The 24,479-nt window shown below is 41.4% G+C and overlaps 1 protein-coding gene across 1 annotated transcript in view; it reads right to left on the bottom strand.

Moving 5' to 3' along the window:
- The window catches only part of suclg2 (succinate-CoA ligase GDP-forming subunit beta), a 179,129-nt gene extending 173,318 nt beyond the window's left edge, over positions 1 to 5,811 (bottom strand). The window contains exon 1 of the mRNA XM_080423817.1: positions 5,733 to 5,811. Within this exon, the coding sequence (XP_080279943.1) occupies positions 5,733 to 5,810 (78 nt within the window). The 5' untranslated portion in view covers position 5,811. The remainder of the gene's footprint in view (positions 1 to 5,732) is intronic.
- Positions 5,812 to 24,479: the final 18,668 nt, after the last annotated feature.

Here is a 24,479-nt window from a genome sequence, read left to right as displayed (position 1 = left end):
GTCAAGGACCCCCAAAATGATATGTATTTGGCCGTGGACCCCCATCTGAAAATATTTTGTTCCAGAGACCCCCAGAAGCAAATATTTCAGTTAAAAATGTATACATACTGTATACTCAAAGATTTGTACACATATTTTTTCCAAAAAGCAGATCTAGAGTGCCGCGCTACGAGCTTGTATATCTGCTATTTAGCCCAAAGAAATCTAAAAAAGGACACAGATTATTTCCCGGTCTTAATGGCTTAAGGCAAGGGAAGGCAGGGTTATAGCTTTAACCTTTTTATCTTCTGAAGGAGCCCTCGTTGAGTGATGCTCTACAAGTCCATTTTCTTTTATGAAATTCCTCCCCTACTGTCTGGTTGCATGCTCAGCCTATGCTTTGTCCTGCCTACTCAGCATGCAAAACATGAAATGAAGTAAAAAAAAAAAAAGAAAAAAAAAAGAATAATTAAAGCAGCTGAAATATGTCTGCCATTTTTCTCAGAGCACCGCCGATGGATAAATCAAGGGACTTGACTGTTCTGCTTACAGTACTACTTCTCCTATCTTTACTTTACTCCAAACTCTGCCCAGGTGTTCTGTTCTGACCCGGATGAATCGGTGGGCTTATAGGAGCCTGCACATGGGTACCAAATCCAATAGATAAATAATTGAGCTGTCATAACTTCACAAGCCATATTCCCCAAAATGCCAAATATTCATTATTTTGTAAATGCAATCTGGTGGTCCATTTAAAGAAGAGGGGATGATTTAAGTTATATACACGGTGCAGCAGGCGCAGATGCAATAACGGGAGAATTATGGAATTGTTATTAAGTTCAGACTACTTTTTTTGGCAGTTATTACGAATTTAAATGTTTTATTTATCCCACGATTTCTGTAACCCTTTTTTCACCCGGTGCCAATTTTCTTTCTTACAACGCGTCACTTCGTGACGCGTTGTAAGCTTGTAGATCTGTTATTTCTGCTTTTTTTTTTATATTCGGAAATGCGTGAAAATACATCAACATGGAAACGATTATGACGATTATGCAAAAATAATTGTGATTATCTCAAATAATTACGATTAGACGATTATGTAATAATTGTGACAGGCTTGGGATAGCTTAGCAAGATTATTGAAACGAAGCGGATAAAAGCGCAAATTTTTTAATGAGGTTTCTTTAGGACCTACTGATGGATTCTAGCCTTGGGTACCAAACTTTATTTTGAAAAGTATCCATACAATTATCCATATCAATATCCATTAAAAAAACAGGCCGATACACTTTTTGGCCTATAACTCTTGAACCGTAGGTCATAGCATCAAAAAAACTTCCCAAATAGGTCCCGCCCCTTTTCCGATTTCAAGATTTACGCCATTTTGCGTCATCTTCAAAACACATATTTTGCTATTACTCTTACAAATTAAATCCAAAATTCACACAAATCGGCACACACTGTGTCTTTGGTCATGTGATGTAGATGTATCAGTCCGAGTTTTCATATTCCCTCCAGATTGGCTACGATTGGCTTCTGAAATTTGTGGGAGGATCCATTTGGCAAAAAATGCCACAAATCATAAACACAGCGTCCTATCCGTCCCAAATTCATATCATTGTGGGGCCACTAATAAACGCAGAGCCAATGCGATTTTACTTCCACCCATAGGGGGCGCAACTAATTCTACAAATATCACTGTTTTTGCACCAAATTAAGTACAAAATGGTCAAACCTTTGCAATTGCAAAGTGGTGAACAATCCACATTTGATTTGCCACATTTGCAGGTGGAACAGTCCCCTTTACAAGAGCATTTGATCAGCTCTCTGCATGCTCTTGAGATTTCTAGAATTGTCATCCAAACTGGCACCCATGCCTCCGATTCCTTGGTCCATCCATACTCATGTGGGGAAGGAATAACTTGTTTTGTTTGTAGGCTGGTCGCCCAGATGCCTGCTTGATACACTGCCTGCTTAACATGTTGAAGTAGTGCATCTTGGGTGGGTGGCAGTTTCTCCATCAACCTATTCCCATGACAGAAGAGTTCTTTTCTAGTCTGGTTGATGGAGCTGAAAGGACTGGATTTGTCATACAGGATAACCGTCAGTCTCTCAAGCTTCTGGAACTGCTGACTACAACATTCAGCAGCTAGAAGGGATGTTTGGCCAGACTGACAAGTATCTCTGTGACATCATCATGGGCTTGCCAGGCATGCCAAGCTGACTTCTTACCCTTACTGTGAAAAGCAGATGTTGTGTCACAACCTGACAATGCACAGAACATAGGCAGACCATGAGATTTTGGCTCCCCCAGAAATGTACACATGTTGTTGATGTGGTAAAGTCTGTATTTTCTGCCCATGCCAAAATCCACCCAGATGTCAGCCAAAGGTTGAATTGTAACTAAATCATGGAACAAGCCTGCAAGGATCACTATGACCACAGTACGCACTAGGATAGTTTTTGCTTCTTGCTCCAGTGCATGCCGTATATGAACCAGAATCCTGGTGTCTGCCTCCTCATGATTGCAACAGGTCATGGTATACTGGAACCAAAAAAAGAAAGAGCTTGCCCTGATGTGACATGTACAGCTTTGGATGGTGGCCAGTTGAACTTTTCAGTTTTGGAAGTCAAAAAGGCAAACAGCTCCCTCTTATTTGTTGGGTCACGAAGAAAATCCATCCAATTGCCTGGTAGCTTTGTCTGACCTGACACTTTCCTGCAAACACCTTGTCCTCTCTTTTCGTGGGTGGACTCCTTCAAACTATCTGGGATATATGTGTCCCATACAACATCCAACCGCTTGGTTTCCTGCAGCTGCTTCAGCAGATAAAAGGGATGAAAACATCATCTGCATACTCATCAAATGCTTTTTCTTTGAAGCCAATTACAGGCAAACAGTATGGAATATAAAAAGCCTGTTGGACGGTCATTGTCACATGACTCACAAGACCATTTGTATTTAATTTGGTGCAAAATCAGTGACATTTGTAGAATTTGTTGCGCCCCCTATGGGTGGAAGTGAAATCGCATTGGCTCTGCGTTTATTAGTGGCCCCTCAATGATAAACATTTGGGACAGATAGGATGCTGTGTTCATGATTTATGCCATTTTTGCCAAACGGACCCTCCCACAAATTGCAGAAGCCAATCGTAGTAATTTGCAGGAGTAATAGCAAAATATGTGTTTTGAAGATAACGCAAAATGGCGGAAAATCTTGAAATCGGAAATGGGCGGGACCTATATGGGAAATTGCGTCATGATCCAAGGAGTACAGGGAAAAAAGATTGTTGATGCTATGACCTACGGTTCAAGAGTTATAGGCCAAAAAGTTAATCGGCCTGTTTTTTTAATGGATATTGATATGGATAATTGTATGGATACTTTTCAAAATGAAGTTTGGTACCCAAGGCTAGAATCCATCAGTAGGTCCCAAAGAAGCCTCATAAAAAATGTGGCGCTTTTATCCGCTTCGTTTCGATAATGTAAAAAAATTGGGTTAGGCTTCTAGACTATATCTGGATGGGGGGAAAAAAAACACGAATTTTAATAGTTTGACAGCCCTACAATAAATATTTGAAGCAGACAAGAGCATTGGATTGGACACTCATCTGTAGTTCAGACATCGTTGCAATTATCTCTCTATGTTCGGAAGGGAGGAAAAGTAAACTCTTTAAGCCATATGACAAGATTACGAAATCCAACATCCCAGACCATCGAGTCTCATATCACAACAGCGATACAGTGGAGGAGATAATATCAATGTATTGCCCAGCCTTACTCTGATGGTCCTTCAATGTTAAAAACATGTTACAAACACTCCAATTTGGTGCCAGACAAGCAGTCTAACGTGCAATAGTCCGATCTGTTAATGCAGGCCAATTCTTCATGTGGCCAGCATGTGTGTGACATCAGCCTTCTATGACGTATCTATGACTTATCAAAATGACTCCATATTTGTGTAAATAAACAGGATTTATTTTTTCATACAATGATGTCAAACATAAATAGCAAAAATACCTGATGAACAAGTTCACAACGTGTCTATTTTCAGTATTTTAGTATGTCAGTATTTTATTTATTTTTACTTTAATCTACAGTATAGTACAATGACATGCCCGAAACCTTTATAGAGTAGGTTCGCTGAGCACGAATGCAGCAGCAACACCCTACTTCACACATTCACACCTGGGAGCTGACCAGTACAACTATAGTTTTATACCGTTGGACACTGAGCAGCTCCACTGGAGCATGTGGGGGCTCAGTGCCTTGCTCAATGGCATTTCAACACTGGGCCCTTGTGTTAAACAGTCGCATACTTATTGTTCTTTCGCTCTGAGCAAAATGCACTAAGGCTCCAGCAGCCTTCCAGAACTGCTGACTGTCGCTCGCAGTGTATAGTCAGGACTGGGCCCTTGTTTACAATGTCAACAGACACTTACTTCTTCTTGTTGCGTCACTCAAAACTCAGAAAATGTCAGCCCTAACCTTGCCAGTCTGTTCACTCTGTATAGACATGTTGTTGTGCGCTAAAAAGTTAGTTGCCCACTAAGGTGGATACAAAGTACAGGAGTTACCGTTTAACAGAATGATCTTCTTATCTTGTATGGTGTGTTGTTGCAATAAGCAGGTCAAGGACTTGTGAACTGGGGCCAAAGGTGTCAGCAAGACCTTTCTACATCAGCCATGCTTGACCATTTTGAGATCATGTCTAGCTCATGGCATACCAAAATAGAAGCCAAGTAGTATAATTCATATTTTAGAATAAATAATAACATCAGTCATCAAGGTGACATTGACAACCAAATCAAGGACAAAGTGTTGATGCACATGAGTCACTGATAAAAATGTGAGCAATACCCTCATTTGTTAGGGTTGAGGGTTGTATAATGGTGTAGAGTCCATAAAGGCTGATTGTACGAAAATGCCTTAACACAGACATTGTCGGCATAACGACGTAATTTATGAATTTTAAAATAGCAAGTGAGTTGCACATGTATAGTGTATTCATGAGAAAACGTGTAGACTATAGTGATACTAAATGCCATAACTATACCTCATAATATGTTAGTTTAATGAATGTACTGACGCACTCTGAATGCCGTAAGGGTAACAGGATAAGTGGGCACTAGGGACATCTGGGCACCTCAATGTAAAATTGGCTATTTTGTCCAAAATGTTGACAAATAAAATATTAGGAAAATGTTTTTAAGTAAAGTAGAGTATACATGATTAGAACATGCTTAAATATTCGACAAATAGGGTCTAATATTGCAACAAAACCTGTATATCCAGTCATTTTGGGGCATAAACAAGAAGTTGAAGGTTAAAAATTACCTTACATAACTTAATTGTTCAAATATTATTCTCTAACATTTTGGGAAAAAAATGCCAATTTTCCATCGAGGTGCCCAGATGTCCCTATAGGTGCCCACTATCCTGTGTCCTGTTAGAACAGCACGAGCTGTTGACTTAGGGTGCGTTCGGATATTGCACACCGGAGCGCACTCGCCTATTAGTTTGTATTGGCCAGTGCGCTCAGTGCTGTATTTCCGAACGCACCCACAGTGTGTAACTTTGATCTGTCAAACAAACCACCACCACCACTTGCACTAGCATTAGCTACCTTGCTAACAGGGTAACTAAACAGCTCTCTCTGGGACAGAGAGGCATGACGTCACGCGCTCTAACGGCGACAGGGCACCGAATGATTAAACAAACGCGTCGTCGGTAATGTAAAGTAATGTCGGTACCTTGAATTTGCCCAGAAACAGGTGTTTGGAGGTGGTTAGTCCTCTCACTGCAGCCTGGGATGCCATGGATGCCGCCATGTTGACAGTTTGACCAAGGAAGACGGAATGACGTAGAGGGGTCACGTAGCGGATGACGTGAGAGCTGATTGGTCCGTCTGTCTGCTAATGGGCGGCGCGCAAAGAGCCACGCTACGCCAGTGGTTCTCAACCTGTGGGTCGGGACCCCTCACATACCCACCACATCATCGTGGTGGGGTCCCCCAGATGACAGTGAAGAGTGAAGTGACAATTTAAGGACTTTTTTTTTTTAAAGGAAGAAAGAAAAGAAAAAAGACCATGTAGGCCTAATGCATTAAAAGTTATCGACAAACTGTACAATAAAAACTGGCCAAATTGTCAAATAATATAAGAAAGAGACAACATTTTTGAGAATAGCCGATCTACAAGCTCTCAAGTCTCAACGCCTCGCATTGCTGTTCAATTCCAGTTCTAATAGGCCTATGTTTATTTTGGCGGCCCCCACTTCAAATATGATTATTTTGGGGGGTCCCCAGTTCAAATATGATTATTTTGGAGGGTCCCCAGTTCAAATATGATTATTTTGGGGGGTCCCCAGTTCAAATATGATTATTTTGGAGGGTCCCCAGTTCAAATATGATTATTTTGGGGGGTCCCCCCAGTTCAAATATGATTATTTTGGGGGGTCCCCAGTTCAAATATGATTATTTTGGGGGGTCCCCAGTTCAAATATGATTATTTTGGGGGGTCCCCCCAGTTCAAATATGATTATTTTGGGGGGTCCCCAGTTCAAATATGATTATTTTGGGGGGTCCCCAGTTCAAATATGATTATTTTGGAGGGTCCCCAGTTCAAATATGATTATTTTTGGGGGTCCCCCCAGTTCAAATATGATTATTTTGGAGGGTCCCCCCAGTTCAAATATGATTATTTTGGGGGGTACCCAGTTCAAATATGATTATTTTAGACAGGCAGACAGACAGACAGACAGACAGATAGATAGACGCACAGCATTATAATTTTCTAGTAGTAGTTATTTAGTTTATTTATTGCTGCACACATAGGCTATCACCTATGCTATTAGATCATGCACACAGTGTGTGAGATGTGAATCCCTCACTGTACCCAGTAAACCTTCACAATGATCTGAATGTTATCCAGGCTCAGCTCAGCATCATTCACATGAACAGAACGAGCACCAGGGGAAGCTGATCGGGTGGATGTTTAAACCCATAAACTGAAAGGTTTATGGGTTGCTTATCTCAATGATTAATTCATCTTTTACTGACTGTGTTTTAATTTTCTGCTCATTTGATTAACTTGTATGCTTCCTTTTTTGTTATTTTGCTCTTATTTTTATGTACTTGTTTTTTTATTATATTTTTGGGGGTGGGGGGTAAAGCGCGTTGAGTTGCATTTTATAAAGATCATTATTATCATTATATGTTTAATCCCTGCTTCTGGTCAGACAAACATTTAACTTTTGGGAAATGTACACTGTCTAAAATGTTGATATTATTATTTTTTACAAGATGTTCTTTTTCTTTTTTTTATTCAAAATAGAGAAAATAGGCTAACTGATGTAAGATAAGATCACAGCGCATCATAATGTGACATCCGGTGACTAGATCTGCTATTTCTGCTATTTGTGGTACGAAGACATATAGAGGGCTTAAGGGCTTTTTTCGCAAATCAAACCCTATAGCATGGGTTCACCCGGCACCTCATCTATCTCGGGGGCCAATCCCACTGAATCCACTCCTTGACCTTGTAATACCTCATGTAGCCCTATATATATATATATACTCCATCACACGACTAAGTAGAAAATATAAATCAGGCTTAAGCCAGGCACCGGAGAAGATATTGAGCAGGAGTGCAGGCGGAGGAGGAACGTGTGGAGGTGAAGGTGTGGGGGGGGGGTGAACCGATCTTGTCTGAATAGCTAAATAGTCCACTCATACGGTCCTCCAGAGCCCTCATTACACGGCGCATCTTGAAAGGGCAAAGCGATCATAAAGAGCAGCGATTATGACGGAGAGGGGAAAAGAGAGCGAGATAAGACTCTCACTTAGAAACCATCAGTGTCAGCATGCAGGGTTGGTGGGGGGGGTGGTGGGTATGGGGGGGGGGCAGAGACGTTCACGTACTAGCCTCTCAAAAAAAAAATATGAACGTGCAAGTTTTCTCTCTCCTAAATAAACATGCCCGCGTGGTGCGTGGTAATGAACCTTTCTTATTCAGTTTTCTTTCCTTTTCTTTTTTTTTTGGGGGGGGGGGCAGATGCGTGCACACTTTTACAATGTCAAATGAGGGGGAAATTTACGCCTCATGTTTATTCGATATTTTTGCTCTCCTTTTTTGGTGAGAGCTTTTGGTAGAGTCGGTGATCCATACCACACTGAATTACATATTCTCTGGTTGCTGCCCCTTTTCCAACCTATAACCATTTCATAAGAGCACACGCAGAGTAAAAAAGTGTCGCACTTGCACAATATTTCAGCACGTCGACAAATATTCCCTAATGTACGGAACCGCCTGCCGTTCACGTCATCATGTCAGTGGGAATTGGAATGCAAAACTAAAATCTGTGAATTCAATAATGCCCTCCCAAGCACAGCCGACTGACATGAACATTCACAGGCCCTGTTTTTTCCTTTCTTCTCACTCGGGTGGACATGACTGTCAGAATATCAATGGTCCTTTTCTCTTTGCTATTCAACTTTCCTCATTTAGGATGTTGTCCTTCGACAGAGAGCGAGAGTCGGGGAATAGTCCCTGGGGGGACTGGCACGTGTTGTCGTGCTGGTCTTTTTACTATGTAAAGCCACTGGTCGTGCACAGCGGTGGAAAGTAACTAAGTACATGTACTCAAGTACTGTACTTAAGTACAATGTTGAGGTATTTGCGCTTTACTTGAGTATTTCCAATTTCCTATACTTTTACTCCTAGTCCACTACATCTTAGAGGCAAATATTGTACTTTTACTCCACTGCAATTATTTGAAAACAGTAGTTACTTTGTAGATATAAGTTATTACGTTATAAAACATACATTTACCACTTTAGTTTTTTATCCCACGATTTTGTAACCCCATTTTTTCACCCAGTGCCAATTGTCTATGTAATCCTGGGCACTACACTCCCTCTGCCAACGTAGGGAGCCCAGGGCCGAGCTCATGCCTCTTTCAATGCATGAGAGCCAACTAGCCTTCTTATCACCTGAGAGGGGAGAGTTTCCCCGGTAGGACGTAGCACGTCGAAGGAACACGTTATTCCAACCAGTTCCTTTCCCCTCCATCAGGCACCCCGGCTGACCAGGGGGAGGCAGTATCGACCAGGATTACTGCATGTTTTTTTTAGGGTACCTACTACCTACCCTAGGAGACACGGGGAGAACATACAAACTCCACACAGAAAGGCCCCTTCGCCAGTCCTATTTTATACCTAGGCTATTTGAAGATAGCCAATCTACAAGCTCACATCGCGTCACATTGCGTCGCATCGCGACGCGTTGTGAGCTTGTAGATCTGCTATTTTCAAACATTTTAGTACTTTTACTTTTGGTATTTTAAGTACATTTTGATAGCAACACTTTTGTACTTTTACTCAAGTACATTTTGAATTCCGGACTTTTACTTGTAACAGAGTACTTCTACATTGCAGTATTGATACTTTTACTTAAGTAAAACATTTGAGTACTTTTTCCACCACTGCTGGTCGTGCATTCTCAATGAAGGCACTTCGGCAAAAGACACATTCACACACAAAGTATTAGCAAAATGAAACACTATACAGGGCTTTCACTTGAAATCTGGCACTGATCATTGTAACGATTGGGAGATTAACTGCAGGCAGACCTGGCCGGATGGATGGACACACAAAATCGGTACATACAAACACTCCACACGACACATCCCTCTAGGTACCACGCCGTAAAAAAAAAAGACAATTAATTACAGTGGCAAAGCCTTAGTAAGAGTTATCCCAGATAAGATAAACCTTTATTGATCCCCGGAGGGAAATTCATAGCAGCAACGGCAAGTAAAAGTGAAACACAGGACCCAGACCAAGATAGATAAGAATAAAATGAATACAATAAAATAAGATCAAATAAGATCACAATTATAGTTAGGCTTAGATTCTTAGACTAGGCAGCCGCTCTGGGTCACTGAATGAGTGATGAGTGAGTTTATGTACAGTACAGGATAACGATATATCTAAGTATAAATGTACAGTCTATCACCATTGAGTGAATACTATTCAGTGGTGGAAAAAGTACTCAAATGCTTTACTTAAGTAAAAGTATCAATACTGCAATGTAGAAGTACTCCGTTACAAGTAAAAGTCCGGAATTCAAAATGTACTTGAGTAAAAATACAAAAGTATTGGCATCAAAATGTACTTAAAGTACCAAAAGTAAAAGTACAAACATTTTTTAAAATAGCAGATCTACAAGCTCACGACGCGTCGCGATGCGATGCGTTGTGAGCTTGTAGATCGTATATTTTCAAATAGTCTAGGTATAAAACAGAGCTAAAGTGGTTAAAGGAGGAGTTCACCCAAAAAAATTACTTATTTTCTATCAATTGCACACCCTATGAAGCCTTGAATCCATGGATTCTTTTTCGTTTTTGTCACATTCCTAAGCTAATAATTTGATTCCCGTCTCCTACCGGCTAATGTATCCGGTAGGAGACACAAAGTAGATTATTTGTGTCTCCTACCGGAAATACACACGGTCATCAAATTATTGTCTTAGGAATGCCACAAAAACAAAAATAAATCCATGAAATCAAGGCTTCATGGGGTGTGTAATTGATAGAAAATAAGTAATTTTTGGGGTGAACTCCTCCTTTAATGTATGTTTTATAATTTAATCATTTATATCTGCAAAGTAACTAGTAACTAAAGTTTTCAAATAATTGTAGTGGAGTAAAAGTACAATAGTTGCCTCTGAGATGTAGTGGAGTAGAAGTAAAAGTATAGACAATTGGAAATTCTCCAGTAAAGTACCTCAAAACGAGCTGGCAACAACACGTAAGAAGAACCTGGGATGACTGGAGGCGCTGATGGCGGGCGACCTAGAGAGAGGCTCTTTGGATGAATGGGCTGAATGTCCTCCTCATCCATGTTAGCTCACACTGGAGAGGATGAGAGGGGTTAGCGTCCAGCTTTATCCTCATCCTCCCCTCAGCAACCACCTCTAGATTGTCCAGTTTATCTCCAGATATACAGAGCTAGGCTTACTCACCATGCTTGTTCAGTTTGATGTCATCCCTTGGTGTTGGTGTTAACCCCCCCCCCCCCCATACTGCATATTGCATTTATTGGAATTCAAACACAAACAATACACGACATACAATCTATCTACAGTATATATTCCAGGAATATCTGTGTCTGTCTGTGTCTGTCTTTTTTAGACAAGTCATTGCCTCCAAGCACTCTGACAATGGCTACTGGTGTCATAGTGTAGTACCCATGGCAACGGGTACTGCTCTAGTATTATACTACTATTAAATTAACATGAACATATATTTAATGAATAAGCAAACAATAATGTAGTAAAATGATTCAAATAATAGTAAATAATATATGAATAAAATTCAGTGAAAAAATTAAAACATAGTAAAAGGATTCAAATAATTGTGAAGAATATATTAATAAAACGCATTAATAAATGATATATGTCTCTATAAAACTGGAATTACTGCCCAGCTCCCATAAATCTTCAATCTCCATAAGCTGCACATCCAAGCACATCCAAGCCCCTGCTTCATTATTTTCTTCTATCATGCACCATCTCGTTAACACATCCTCATCAATATGTATGCTCAACATCAGAAAACAAACAAAACAGTAATACTGTGAAACACCTAAAAATTCACTTTACACAATCAGAACATGTGACGTAAACAACGGTGGTGAGTCATGCGATGATAATAATGGAGGAACCAACATCGGTTGATATTTATGCATATTTATGCATTTTAATATTGACTCAGCTGGCTCTGACTTTTATGCGAATGATAGACTAGAGAGTGTTTGAATATTCCGAATCTTTGTTTTGCAGACATTTACTGCCATCAGTCACAATATACGCACGGTAGCCTATGTAAAAGGTAATTGAGAGAAAGTTTATGCGATAATCATATTGAAGGAAACGGTAACATGAAACACTATAAATTAAAAGGGGAAAAAGGTGCGTGGGCATGCCGTCGATATAATCTTTCAGTCAAAGTAATTGATTTCACCCACCAGCTTTTGAAGAATGATATAATGATGAGCTTAGAACATTGACGAGCACTAATGGCTGTCTTCATCAGTAAAATAATCCCTAAGCATAGATAATATGAGTTTCAGGATTTCTGATAGCACTGCAGTGCCTACAGCCTTATGCCTCATCTCGTTGCACGTGTGATAATTATGTTGCCTTTCCCTTTTCTCTTTTTTTCCCTAAACGCCGCTCTCCTGAGGGAGGTCTGATGTGGAGGCAGAGCAAACTCCTTTGCGGTTTCTCACTCAATGAGCCACAAGTACACGGAATGCTAGATGGAGAACCACAGCTCCCAGAAGGCCTTGTGGTAAGCTCCGAACCCCTCCTCAACCAACCTCGCGTCACCAGTCTTTCCACCTCGGAGGAAAGCCTGGTATGCGTTACTAAAGACCCATATGATCCGGTCTAGGCCACGCCTACTGAAAAAAAAAAATGAAAAAAGAATCCTCTTTCCGGATTGTCGCGATCCGGTTTTGCAGTGCCGCTTTGTTTTGGTTCCCCAATCCCTATTTAAATGGAATAGAATTTCCCCGTGGGATAATATGGATCATACAGACGCTAAATAGTCTCCGGAAAGTACACTCACATTTATATTTAGAAAATCGGATCATAGACCCGAAAAGCTTTGCTTCCCAGGCTACTCCTCAACACTCAATAGGCTCTATGCACAGCCGCCATATTATCACTTCCTTCACAGGTGTTACCAATGATACTAATGAAGGCTCTGTTCCATTTAGTTTAGTTTAGTTTAATTTCCACGACCGCCATAACTCTGAGAGTGTACAAATGAAACCTTACAGGTCCATTTGGTTCCATTTGTACACTCTCAGAGTTACACACCCGTAAGGGTCCAATTGGAACCCCCTTAAGGAACCATGAGGGTCCCTGGACCCAAATTTGAGACCCACTGGTGCAGCAGAGTGTTTCCAGTGAGCCAACATGCACAATATCAGCACCCTGACTCTGTTTGACCAGAATGGAACAGAGCCTTCATTAGTATCATTGGTAACACAGGTCTGTGAATGTCTTCACAATATGGCTGCTGTGTGCATAGAGCCTAGTAGCGCTAAGCTAACAGACCCACTGGGCTCATGATGACTCAACTCTGGACCACCCTGCAGGGTCTGGACTCCACTGCAGTGATTCTCAACCTTTAACATTTCAAGGACCCCTTATTTTATACAGTATGCATTGGATTTGAAATATTATTATTTTCTATATCTGGGACAATTCTACACTGTAATATCCTCTGTGTTTATTTAACTCTGAGAGTGTACAAATGGAACCAAACGTACCGTAAGGGTCCCTTTTGTACAGTCAGAGTTACAGACCCATGAGGGTCCACTTAGACCCCTGGTGGTCCCCAGACCACCTGACGGTGAGAAACAGTGCTCTGTCTCCATAATGTCTCCGTATCTTCCGTATCTTCTATGGCAGGTGTATTTATTTATTTTGCTGTGGTTATAAGCTTTCTCTGCTTGCCCTCTGTTGTTCTGTTCTGGTCTCTGTACCTCTGCCTCAGTCACGTTCCCTCCCATCTGTCTGTTAAAGGAGTAAAAGGAGAACCGTAAGCCAAGCTTTCACAACACTTCCGGTCAGGCGCCGGAAGTGTCGAGCGCATTCAAGAACAACAAGTTGCATAGTGTTCTCTCACTGCAAACATCATATCTCTGCAGAAAAAGAAGCTATTGAAATACGTGATTTAAAGCAAGACCTATAGGCATGGGTTTTTAACTGTGGTGGATCCGTTATGGAGTTATGGAATTTCTGTAAAGTACCACTCGTCCTAGGATATCATAACGTCATAATAAAGGTAAGAATAACGTTGGCCGTAATTCTCCTGTTGTGGGTTCACAAGTGTGAAAGTGCTGTCCAGTTTATTCGGCCCTGAGTAGAAGTCGATGAGACATGTCACAGCAAGGCTAGGCTGCCCTAGCGCGTCTGATATCTTGTCTAGAGGTGCGGGTTCAAAATCTCCGGAGAGAGAATCCGTCGGATCCTATTTGTTCACCGATCTGTGCTCCCTCCCCCGCGCCCCTCCTCCTCCCCCAATGTGCAGCATTGAGAGCCCTGACGTCACAACATTTGGAGCGACGCCCACTGCACTCTGGTTGGTTGGGGAAATCACCCACTTCCTAGTCCAGGAACGTCACAACGTAGGGCATTCACCGAATAGTCGAATATTCGAATATTCGAATATCAAACCGACTATTCGACTATCAAACCACTATTCAACTATTCTTTTTTTTTTTTTTAAACTTTGTTTATTGGGTTTTTCACAGCAGGATTCAGCATTAAATACAAATGCTCAGGTGCATAAAAAAGCTCCTTAATGCAACCAATAAAATATAAAAGTACAATTATCACATTAAATTATCACCCCAGGACATCACTATTCAACTATTCTATAATTTATTTATTTATTTTTTTAGATTTTTTTTTTTTTTTTTTTTTTCTACAGCAGACACGCAGCTGTGAGCTCTGGTGTGACGTCAACTCGCATTCCTTGAGTCAAGTCATCAATGCCATTGAAAAAATATATATATATAATTTTTTATAATTAAATCGATTAATCGAATATTCGAATACTTATAGGTCGAATAATTCGAATGCAAAAAAAATCAGTATTTGTGAATGCCCTAGCACAACACGTAGGAAAATAAAAGCCTGGAGATCGAGGCTACAGCAAGGCTGTTCAGCAGAGGAGAGTGATTGATTGATTGATTGATTGATATCTTTTTTTTTTTTGTCAGATTACAATACAATGCACAACTGGGATAGAGCAAACAAGTCTCACAGCTTAGTCCATTGCAGACTGGAGACTGGGCTGGTAGACAGACAGGAGGTTACGTGTTATGCAACTGATTATACCTACTGTATATAGTACACTAGTACGGGGGGGCGGCAGTGGCTCAGGGGTAGAGTGGCCGGATGGCAACCGTGAGGTTCCCAGTTCGATCCCGGGCTCCCCCTGAGTTACTGTTGAAGTATCCTTGAGCAAGACGCTGAACCCCTAATTGCTCCCGATGAGCAGGTTGGTGCTTTGCATGGTTTCCTCCGCCATCGGTGTATGAGTGTGTGTGTGAATGGGTGAATGTAATGCACAATCTATGTAAGGCGCTTTGGATAAAAGCGCTATATAAATGCACCATTTACCATTTAGTACACATTTCAGACACAGATAAAAATCTCCTCTCCTCTCCTGGACCATCTGTGTCTTCACCATTGACTGTTACAGTATATGTAAACTCAGACAGCTCAATGCACGGCCTTCCCACATTTCAAACCCCTTTGGCTGCAAATTGACCCTATTATAGAACAGTGTATTCCATTCACACTACACTTGCAGTGCCCCATCTAGCAGTCTGTAAGGAAAGCACAGAGACATGGCAAGCAGACTTTCGCTTATACCGCATCTTTTGGCTGAGGTGTGGAACTTCTATGAATATATGTACATAATGCACGGGGCATCAAGTGAGCTATATGCCAGTATTCTGAAAAGGGCTTTCCAAGTCTTGCTATAGTGCTGTATGATCCTAGCCAAAGCTAATGTTTTTTCACACTCTGTTTTATTATATATTTGCTCACGGATTTATGTGGCATTAGCCAGCCGGGGGAAGGTTTTGTTTTCTATCCGCCCGAATACCAAATGAGACGGAATGAATGCACTTTAACTGCTGAGTCAACAGGCTGGGAGGCTGGAGATCTAGAGGCTTTGGTGACATGGAGAACAAACCTACTGCACGGAGGAGACATTTAAATGGAGAAGAGCGGTAACATTAACCCGTTAAAACCGGGAACGCATCTGTGTAACCGCTTTAACCATTATTTCATACTTTGGCTTTTCAAAAATAGCAGATATACAAGCTCGTAGATCTGCTATTTTTTGGGGGGGGAAAGCGTGAAAACTTTGAACTCAAATATTTGCTTCTGGGGGATTCTACAAATGTCGTCTAAATCCCAACAGTTATAAAGAAAAGAAAACTCATGTTGCTATAATCAGTGGTTCTCACACTTTTTTCATGTCAAGGACCACCACCAAAAATGATACTGTATGTATTTGGCCACGGACTCCCATCTCAAAGCAACCCCCCCCTCCTCCCGAAGCAAAGATTTGAGTTGAAAGTGTATATTAAAAGATTTGCACACATTTAAGCTCATATAGTGCCACGCTACGAGCTTGTAGATCTGCTACTTTTGAATAGCCAAAGAAATCTAAAAAAATGACCCAGATGCGTACCCGGTCTTAAAGGGTTAAGACTCATGATGGAGATGAGGGGATAAAAAAAATAGAGAGGCATATGGGCGATATAGGGATGGGGATGGGGATGGGGTGACTGACAGGCACCACCTCTCTTGTGCTCCAGCAGCACATCTTTTGAGATGACAGAAGGCAAACATAATTAGTCATCATTTCCCCCCGCTACACAGATGTTACAATGTCACATACGTCGCATATGTATGAACCTGCTGCCAACCCGTCCCCTCTGTTCTCTCCATAACAGTTAAGGCAGATATGACACCCAGGACTTTCTGTTAACCCTTTAAAAGCCTGAAGCCGATTCTACAATTCTAAATCCCCTGCAAAGTAAAAAAAAAAAATAATTATGTTGCTATATCACTTTTTCATAATTGTCAAGGACCCCCAAAATTATATCTATTTGGTTCCAGGGACCCCCCCAGAAGCAAATTTGAGTAATTTTGTTTTGCTTTAAAATAATATATTCACACTTTGCACACATTTTCACAATTTTTCAAAAATAGCAGATATACAAGCTCGTAGCTTGTAGATCTGCTATTTTTGTTTAGCCCAAAGTGTAAAATAAAGCTTTTTTTTCTCGCTCAAATCAAAAAATGACAAAGACGCATTCCCGGTCTTAATTGGTTAACGGGGTATTACCCCCCAACCTCATCCAATGTTGACAACCACACTGCACCTCAGAATCCACAAACATACTATGACGCCAAATGTGTGCGCTGTCGTAAGTAAGACGGCATTGCACGCCGAGAATAGCAGATCTGTAATCGTACAACACGTCACATTATGCAACACGTTGCCACGTAGTGCCTATAAATCGGGCATGAGAGTGCGAAAGGTGGGCTTGTGGTGGTGTCGGCTCTGAACTTCACTGCGAGAGAAGGGGGGAATCAACGCGGCGACGGGAGGCGCCATATTTCAGAAACCTCTCTCCCCTCAGACGTCTGTCAGGCACACGCAGCGGGAGGCCTTCACTTAACCCATTCAGACCTGAGGTTCCGATTCTAAAAAATGCCTTCTAAATCCTAACAGTTTTCTTAAAAACATAATGTTTCTATATGAAGTGCTCAAACCTTTTCATCTCAAGGACCCCCCCAAAATGATATGTATTTGGCCGCGAACCCCCATCTCAATATATTTTGTTCCAGGGAGGGTGATGTCGGTCATTGCACGTATACTCCTACGGGCTCTGGGGGCGGCACCTGTCAGCGGGGAGTGTTGGGCGGGAGGAGTAGCGTGAAGGCTCTATGTCCTCCTGGTGGGGGCTCCTCACTATCAGTAGGATACGACAGCAGTGACGACACAGAAATGTGTGTGGGGAGGAATCAATTGGCATAACGACTAAATTGGGGAGAAAAATGGGGTAAAAAATAACTGGCTATTCTAAATTAAAAAAATTAAAAAACGAGCTTGTATATTTGCTATTTTGACACGAAGGCTTTCCCGGTTCTAAGGGGTTAATGTGGTGTAGGAATAACATAGTCAGTGGGTCTCCATGCTTGGAGACAGATACGTCAAACAGGAGCTTGTGAAGTCGCGTGTCTTCAAGTGCATCGCGTTCCTGTGGGGGGTTTTCAGAGGATCCTCGGATGAGAATAACTGGGATGTGTGAAAACCAAAGATGCACGATAACAACCTATAAGGGAACCCACAGAAGGTGATTGATCTGCCTGTAATGTGTGCAGGCGAGAGCAGATGAAATGCATATAAGAAACCTTTGTGGGTATTGCAGGAAAACGGGTACGTCGTCGGAGATACTTTGCAGATCTTCTCAGAAATATGCGAATCTTGGCTGTATTGCAGGGGCAACTTGAGTTTAGGTAGGACTGTGTCTGCTGTTTTGCAAACACTGGAATAGTAATACTGACGAACTCGCTACCAGTGGTGGGAACAGTAGTCAAATGTTAAAAAAGTTAGAGTATTAGTATACTTCATTGTAGAAATACTCTGTTACAATTAAAAGTCTGGAATTCTAAATTTACTTGAGTAAAAGTACACAAGTATTGGTTTCAAAATTGACTTAAAGTACCACAAGTAAAAGTACTAAAATGTTTGAAAATAGCCGAACTACAAGCTCACAACGCGTCGCATCCTAGGTTATATCTAGTAACCTAGGTATAAAAGGTTATACCTAACCTAGGTATAACCTAGGTATAAAATAGGGCTAACGTGGTTCATGTATGTTTTATTATGTAACAATTTATATCTGCAAAGGAACTAGTAACTAGGTTTTCAAATAATTGTAGTGGAGTAAAAGTACAATAGTTGCCTTTGAGATGTAATGGAGTAGAAGTAAAAGTATAGACAATTGGAAATACTCCGGTAAAGTAAAAGTACCTCAAAATTATACTTGAGCACAGTACTTGAGAAAATGCACTTAGTATACTTTACACCAATGCTCGCTACTTCAACTGCATAGAAAGGTGACCTATGAAATGATAGCTTCAACAAGATAGCCCCCGTATTTTTCCAGTCTTCAATATAACACCCAGCATGGCTCGCCGCACCATGGGGAGCATGGAATTAATAACCAAAACAATACACAGAGCACGGACCCTGACACACATGCATAGAGCACATATACCTACTGTACTAGTGTATACATTACACACACACACACACATCACACAAACACACATAATAAACACAGTGCCAGGGCCAGCAGAGGCAGGGAAAAGTGCTTAGATGTGCATATGAAAGAGTCAGTGGAGCCAAGTTGCTTCACAAGCCTCTCAGCTCACATACTGTGCCACCTTCATCACCAAAGGGGGACGGGGTCAGACTTTAACCCCTTAAGACCGGGAACGCATCTGTATCATTAAAAAAAAAAGGATTTCTTTGGGCTATTCAAAAACAGCAGATCTACGAGCTCGTAGCGCGGCACCGAATGCCGCGCTATGAGCTTGTAGATCTGCTATTTTTTGTTGTTTTTAAATATTATGTATTCAACATTTGTAATTCAAATCTTTGCTTCTGGGAGATTCTACAAAATGTCTTCTAAATCCTGACAGGTTTCTGAATAACCTGTGTTGCTATAATATCAGTGGTTCTCAAACTTTTTCATGTCAAGGACCACCCAAAATTATATGTATTTGTCCCCCGACCCCCCATCTCAAAATATTTTGTTCCAGGGACCCCCCAGAAACAAATGTTTGAGTTACAAACGTTCGCTTTAAAATATATATATTCAAAGATTTGCACAGCATTTTCACGATTTCTCAAAAATAGCAGATCTACGAGCTCGTAGCGCGGCACTCGGTGCCGCGCTATGAGCTTGTAGATCTGCTATTTTTGAATAGCCCAAAGAAATCTTAAAAATGACACAGATGCGTTTCCCGGATTGAAGGGGTTAAAACTCTTAGCCGATCCACTCCTGCCTTTCATTCCACTTAGAAACCCGCGGCATATCAGCGACCTCCTTGCTTGTGACCTCGAGACGAGCAGCGGGAGACCCTCTCATCCGGCCTGCTCTCTGAAGGCAATTCCTCCACATGGACGGAGAGATAGAAGAGAGATAGAGAGATGCAGCTGGGCAGCCTGCCGTACCCCCGCGACGTCACAAGAAGTATAAACATGAACCGGGGACGTGTCATACCCGCCCCCCCGCCCCCCAAAATGACATCCCTGTGTGTGTCATCATAGTATTTCCTTATTCTAATAATTTTCTATTTTCAGTGTTATTAGAATAACCCTTTAAGACCGGGAACGCATCTGCGTGTCATTTTAAGATTTCTCTGGCTATTCAAAAATAGCAGATCTACAAGCTCATAGCGTGGCACCGAGTGCCGTGCTATGAACTTGTAGATCTGCTATTTTTTTTTAAAAAGCGTGAAAATATGTGCAAATCTTTTTAACATGTTTTATTTATTTTTTGCGTTACATTTTTAACTCGGTTACAACTTCTAGGGGGTCCCTGGAGCAAAATATTTAGAGATGGGGGTCCACGGCCAAATTCATTTTGGGTGGTCCTTGACATGAAAAAGTTTGAGAACCACTGATAAAGCAACATAAGTTTAAAATAAAAAAACCTGTTAGGATTTAGAAGACATTTGCAGAATCCACAGAAGCAAAGATTTGAGTTAAAAAAGATTTGCACAAATTCACGATAAAAAAAAAATCTGCAAAAAAATCACAGAAAAAAATCGCATATCTACGAGCTTGTAGATATGCAATTTTTTTAATAGCCAAAGAAATCTGCAAATGACACGGATGCGTTCCCGGTCTTCATGGGATAATCATTGAGGGCGGGTGCCTGTTTGTTTTTGGCAGGATGGGTATGAAAAATGCATGCAGGTGGGGATGGGAGGAAAAATGTCAAAGGAGGTATCAACACAATCAGACTAGTGCTGAAGGGGATATTGGGGTGATAAATCATATACGGCTGGAGATGGAGGGGTGGGAGTTGGGGAGGGGGAGGGGGGGGGGGGCTGTGAGGCGATGTGAGAGAGAGGGTCATGTGGCGTGAAGCACTCCGTGCCCCCCCCCCTCCCCCCAGGGATTGGTTCAGAGACATGCTTTATTCAAGGGTGCGATTCAGGGTGTTACTTAATGCAAAGTCATTTGCGACATGGCGACCTTTGAGGGGGACCCTGTTCCCTCTGTTGTTTCTTTGATTTAAGGCTCATGTCTTCTCATGTGTATCTCCGGGGGAAAGGCTGACGAGCATGCACACCAGAGGCTTGGAGATCAACTCAATGGGACATTGTGGCCTATATCAAGGAAAAAAGTTGTTATAGCACAAGACCATTGATGGATTGTTGCACCTACAGTATAATGGTGTTCCACTGGAAAACTGTATGCATTTTTTAGTAGCCGAATGTATCTTTTTTTTTTTTAAGTTCTTGTTGTTCTTGCGTACTACTGACACTTGAAGATTAAACCTCTATGCCTTCATCTGGTAATAGAATTGGAAAACGGCACTCTGTTGTGTTTTTTTTTGCCGTTCTGCACTTTTGCCAACTGAAGGATTACTTAAAACAATGCAATGACCGCAATAAGCAGCGGTTAATGTCATCACAGTTAGTATACCTACAGCTCACACTCCCAGGACAGCTGTGCCTTCAACCTCACACAGACTGATGAATAACTGAAGCACAGTAACACTCGCCATGTCGGTGCACATGGGGAACGCGGAGAGAGCGCTAAGGAGGCCGCTATCCGAGGTTCCATTAACCTTGTTTGCCAACGCTGTGTGTAGAGGCACCTCTTCCACTATCTTAAGCCCACATCGTGTGGGCAAAGCCCCCAGGGACCCTGCACTAATTAACCTTGTGGAGACACACTCCTGCAGAGGGAGAGACTGTGGGGCTGGAATAATAAGGAGGGAAGGCCTTTGCCATGGCCATTAGCAGGAAGATTAACACATCCAACTTTCAACGTGGCTTTTCTGACACAAAACCAATATTTGTCTGAGCTCCGGGGTCGCGGGTCCCGGGCCGCGAACGCGGCGGCTGAATTCTAAGTGACACGCGTGTTTCTTCTATAGTCCCAGGCTCACCCATCACACGCATGGCCCATGTCTCTCTGGCAGCTCTATTAAGAGGATATATGGTGTTTATTGAATATCTGTATATAGAGTGAGTATTATAGAGATATATGATTATTTTATATAGGGTTATTCCGGAACAAATCATCATATTACCGCCTTTTTTTCTCCTTCTTTTTGCAGGAGGGTTTCAGTTCGGTGGAAAGCCACAGTTTTGTTGTTGTAGCCTTTGTTGTAGGCTTTGCAGATGTATTTATTTATTTATTCTTTTAGCGTGTGTGTGTGTGTGTGTGTGTGTGTGTGTGTGTGTGTGTGTGTGTGTGTGTGTGTGTGTGTGTGTGTGTGTGTGTATGTGTGCGCGTGCGTGTGTGTGTGTGGGGGGGGGGTTGAAAGGCAAGTGTCGTTAAAGACGTCGAAATGTGATGAACGTGGGGAATTGAGGCAAAGATAAGATAATTCATACATGAAAATTGATACGATAAAGGAAACAAAACCAAAGGTTATAACAGCTATGACGGGTCTTATCTGACTGAGCTCAATGTGCTGCCGGCGGTGGCGTCAATATATGAATGTGCACGTGGCTCCTCCTCCTTCACCGTCGGTTCTTTATCTGGACACGCCATCACACGGATTTGGCTCTGTGTAGCATATCTCCATCTTTATTTTCCCTCTCCTCATGCTGCTTTTTGATTCCCAGCTTTATCTGTGAAACACACCTGCGTGATATTTGGAATGCTGGCATAAGTCTGTACCGCGTACCGTAATCCCCTTCTCTACATTTAACAGTGGAGGAAAAGAAAGTTTCTCACTTCTTAAAGGACGACTTCACCCATTTTCAACCTGTCTTCATATAATTAGTCCTCACTAGTACTCATGATAAAATGGTACCAGTTTTTTCTACTTGGTCTGTGTCTCATACGAGGGCTGTGGACAGTCCAGAAACCTGTCTACCAGTGACATCATCGTTTTTTTTCCCAACAAGATTTCAAATTTTTTTATTTAGATTTTTATTAACGCGAGAACAATGGCTTCTATTATTGCATTGCAACTTTCCAGGAATAGAAAGCCTGCAGTTTCTATTAGCTTGGATTCCCCATCGATGATGTCACTGGTAGACGGGACTCTGAACTGTCCACAGCCCTCCTCTGAGACACAGTCCGAGTAGAAATGAGCATTAGTGAGGACCAATTATATGAAGATAGGTTGAAAATGGGTGAAGTCGTCCTTTAAGTTCTTCCCTGTTAAGGAAATCATAAAAAATGTATAATTATCAAGGGAGCACTTTATTTCTTAAAAGGAGAAATGACAGGCATCTGAATATCCTTTTGTAACATTAAAAAAAAGGTGATTGATCCATCAACGTGTTCAGGTTTCAGTACCCATTGGCCGGGTTATTGCATGGGTGAAATACAGTGGTGGAAAGTAACTATGTACATTTACTCAAGTACTGTACTTAAGTACACTTTTGAGGTATTTGTACTTTACTTGAGTATTTCCAATTTCCAATACTTTTACTTCTACTCCACTCCATCTCAGAGGAAAATATTGTACTTTTGTACTTTTACTCAAGTACATTTTGAATTCCAGACTTGTACTTGTAACAGAGTACTTCTACAGTATATTGCAGTATCGATAGTTTTACTGAAGTAAAGAATGTGAGTACTTTTTCCACCACTGGTGAAATAGGCTCTCTCCCCCTCTACGTAAAAGAAGACACTGTTGTAGCAGACCTTCATTCAAGTGGTAGAGAATTCCAGAAAGTAATGACTATGACGGTACTGATTTAGAATGTGTTAGGAGACCTTTTCTGATCATCTAAGGGGTCTGTATTCAGACAGTGAGCATGTCAACAATGAAGGAAAGCTCTAAGCCATTCATACCATAATTTAAAAAATTAAGAAGTACTTAAAAATAAATCAGTTTTAGCCAATACTAGGCCTACTGGCTGCAGCGTTCTGAAGAAGCTGCTTTGTGAGTCCAGCAAAAAGTGCATTTCTCAGAATCTATCCCTCAGATGTTAAAAATCTTGGAGATATCAGTTGCTTCTGATAGTTAAGATCGGCATCCAAAATCACGCTCACGTTTTTTGAACATGGTGCCTCAAAGCCTTGGGACACGCTAAAATAATCTCTGTTTTTAGACAGATCTGTTGGACATCATCCAATGTATCAGATATCAAAGATATCAGTGATACATTTGGATGAGATCATTTGCTGGACTGTGGTAGTTGGCAGAAACACATGCAGTATGTGTTTCCGCCATCTACCACTGCCAATAACACTACCCCTCTGGGGGGCCCCAGCTAAATGTGTTAATACAGCATCACAATCATTTTAACCACTTTATCCATTTATACTTTGGCTATTGCTCGCATGTAGTTTTAGCTCTCTTATTTGTTAGCTTCATGATGTATTGTGTGTTGAGTACTGACATTTAATAATTTTGTATTTGCAACTGTAATAATTGTTTTTGTATGCTTTTTGTGTGGACCCCAGGAAGACTAGCTGGTTGCTATGGCACCAGCTAATGGGGATCCTTAATAAACATCAAATCAAAAAATATCCAAAAATAGAAGATGTATAAGCTCACAGCGCGTCACTATGCTGCGAGGTTGTGCATCTGCTGTTTTGTCCTTTTTTTAAATTTTTTATCCTGAAAATGTTTGGAAGATTTTGCCAAATATATATATATCAATTTGGGGATCCTTGAC

Source organism: Gymnoscopelus braueri (assembly GCF_963280865.1).
Source record: "Gymnoscopelus braueri genome assembly, chromosome: 3".
Taxonomy (NCBI): domain Eukaryota; kingdom Metazoa; phylum Chordata; class Actinopteri; order Myctophiformes; family Myctophidae; genus Gymnoscopelus; species Gymnoscopelus braueri.
The sequence above is the reverse complement of the archived record's forward strand: the minus strand, read 5'-3'. Positions and strand labels throughout refer to the sequence as shown.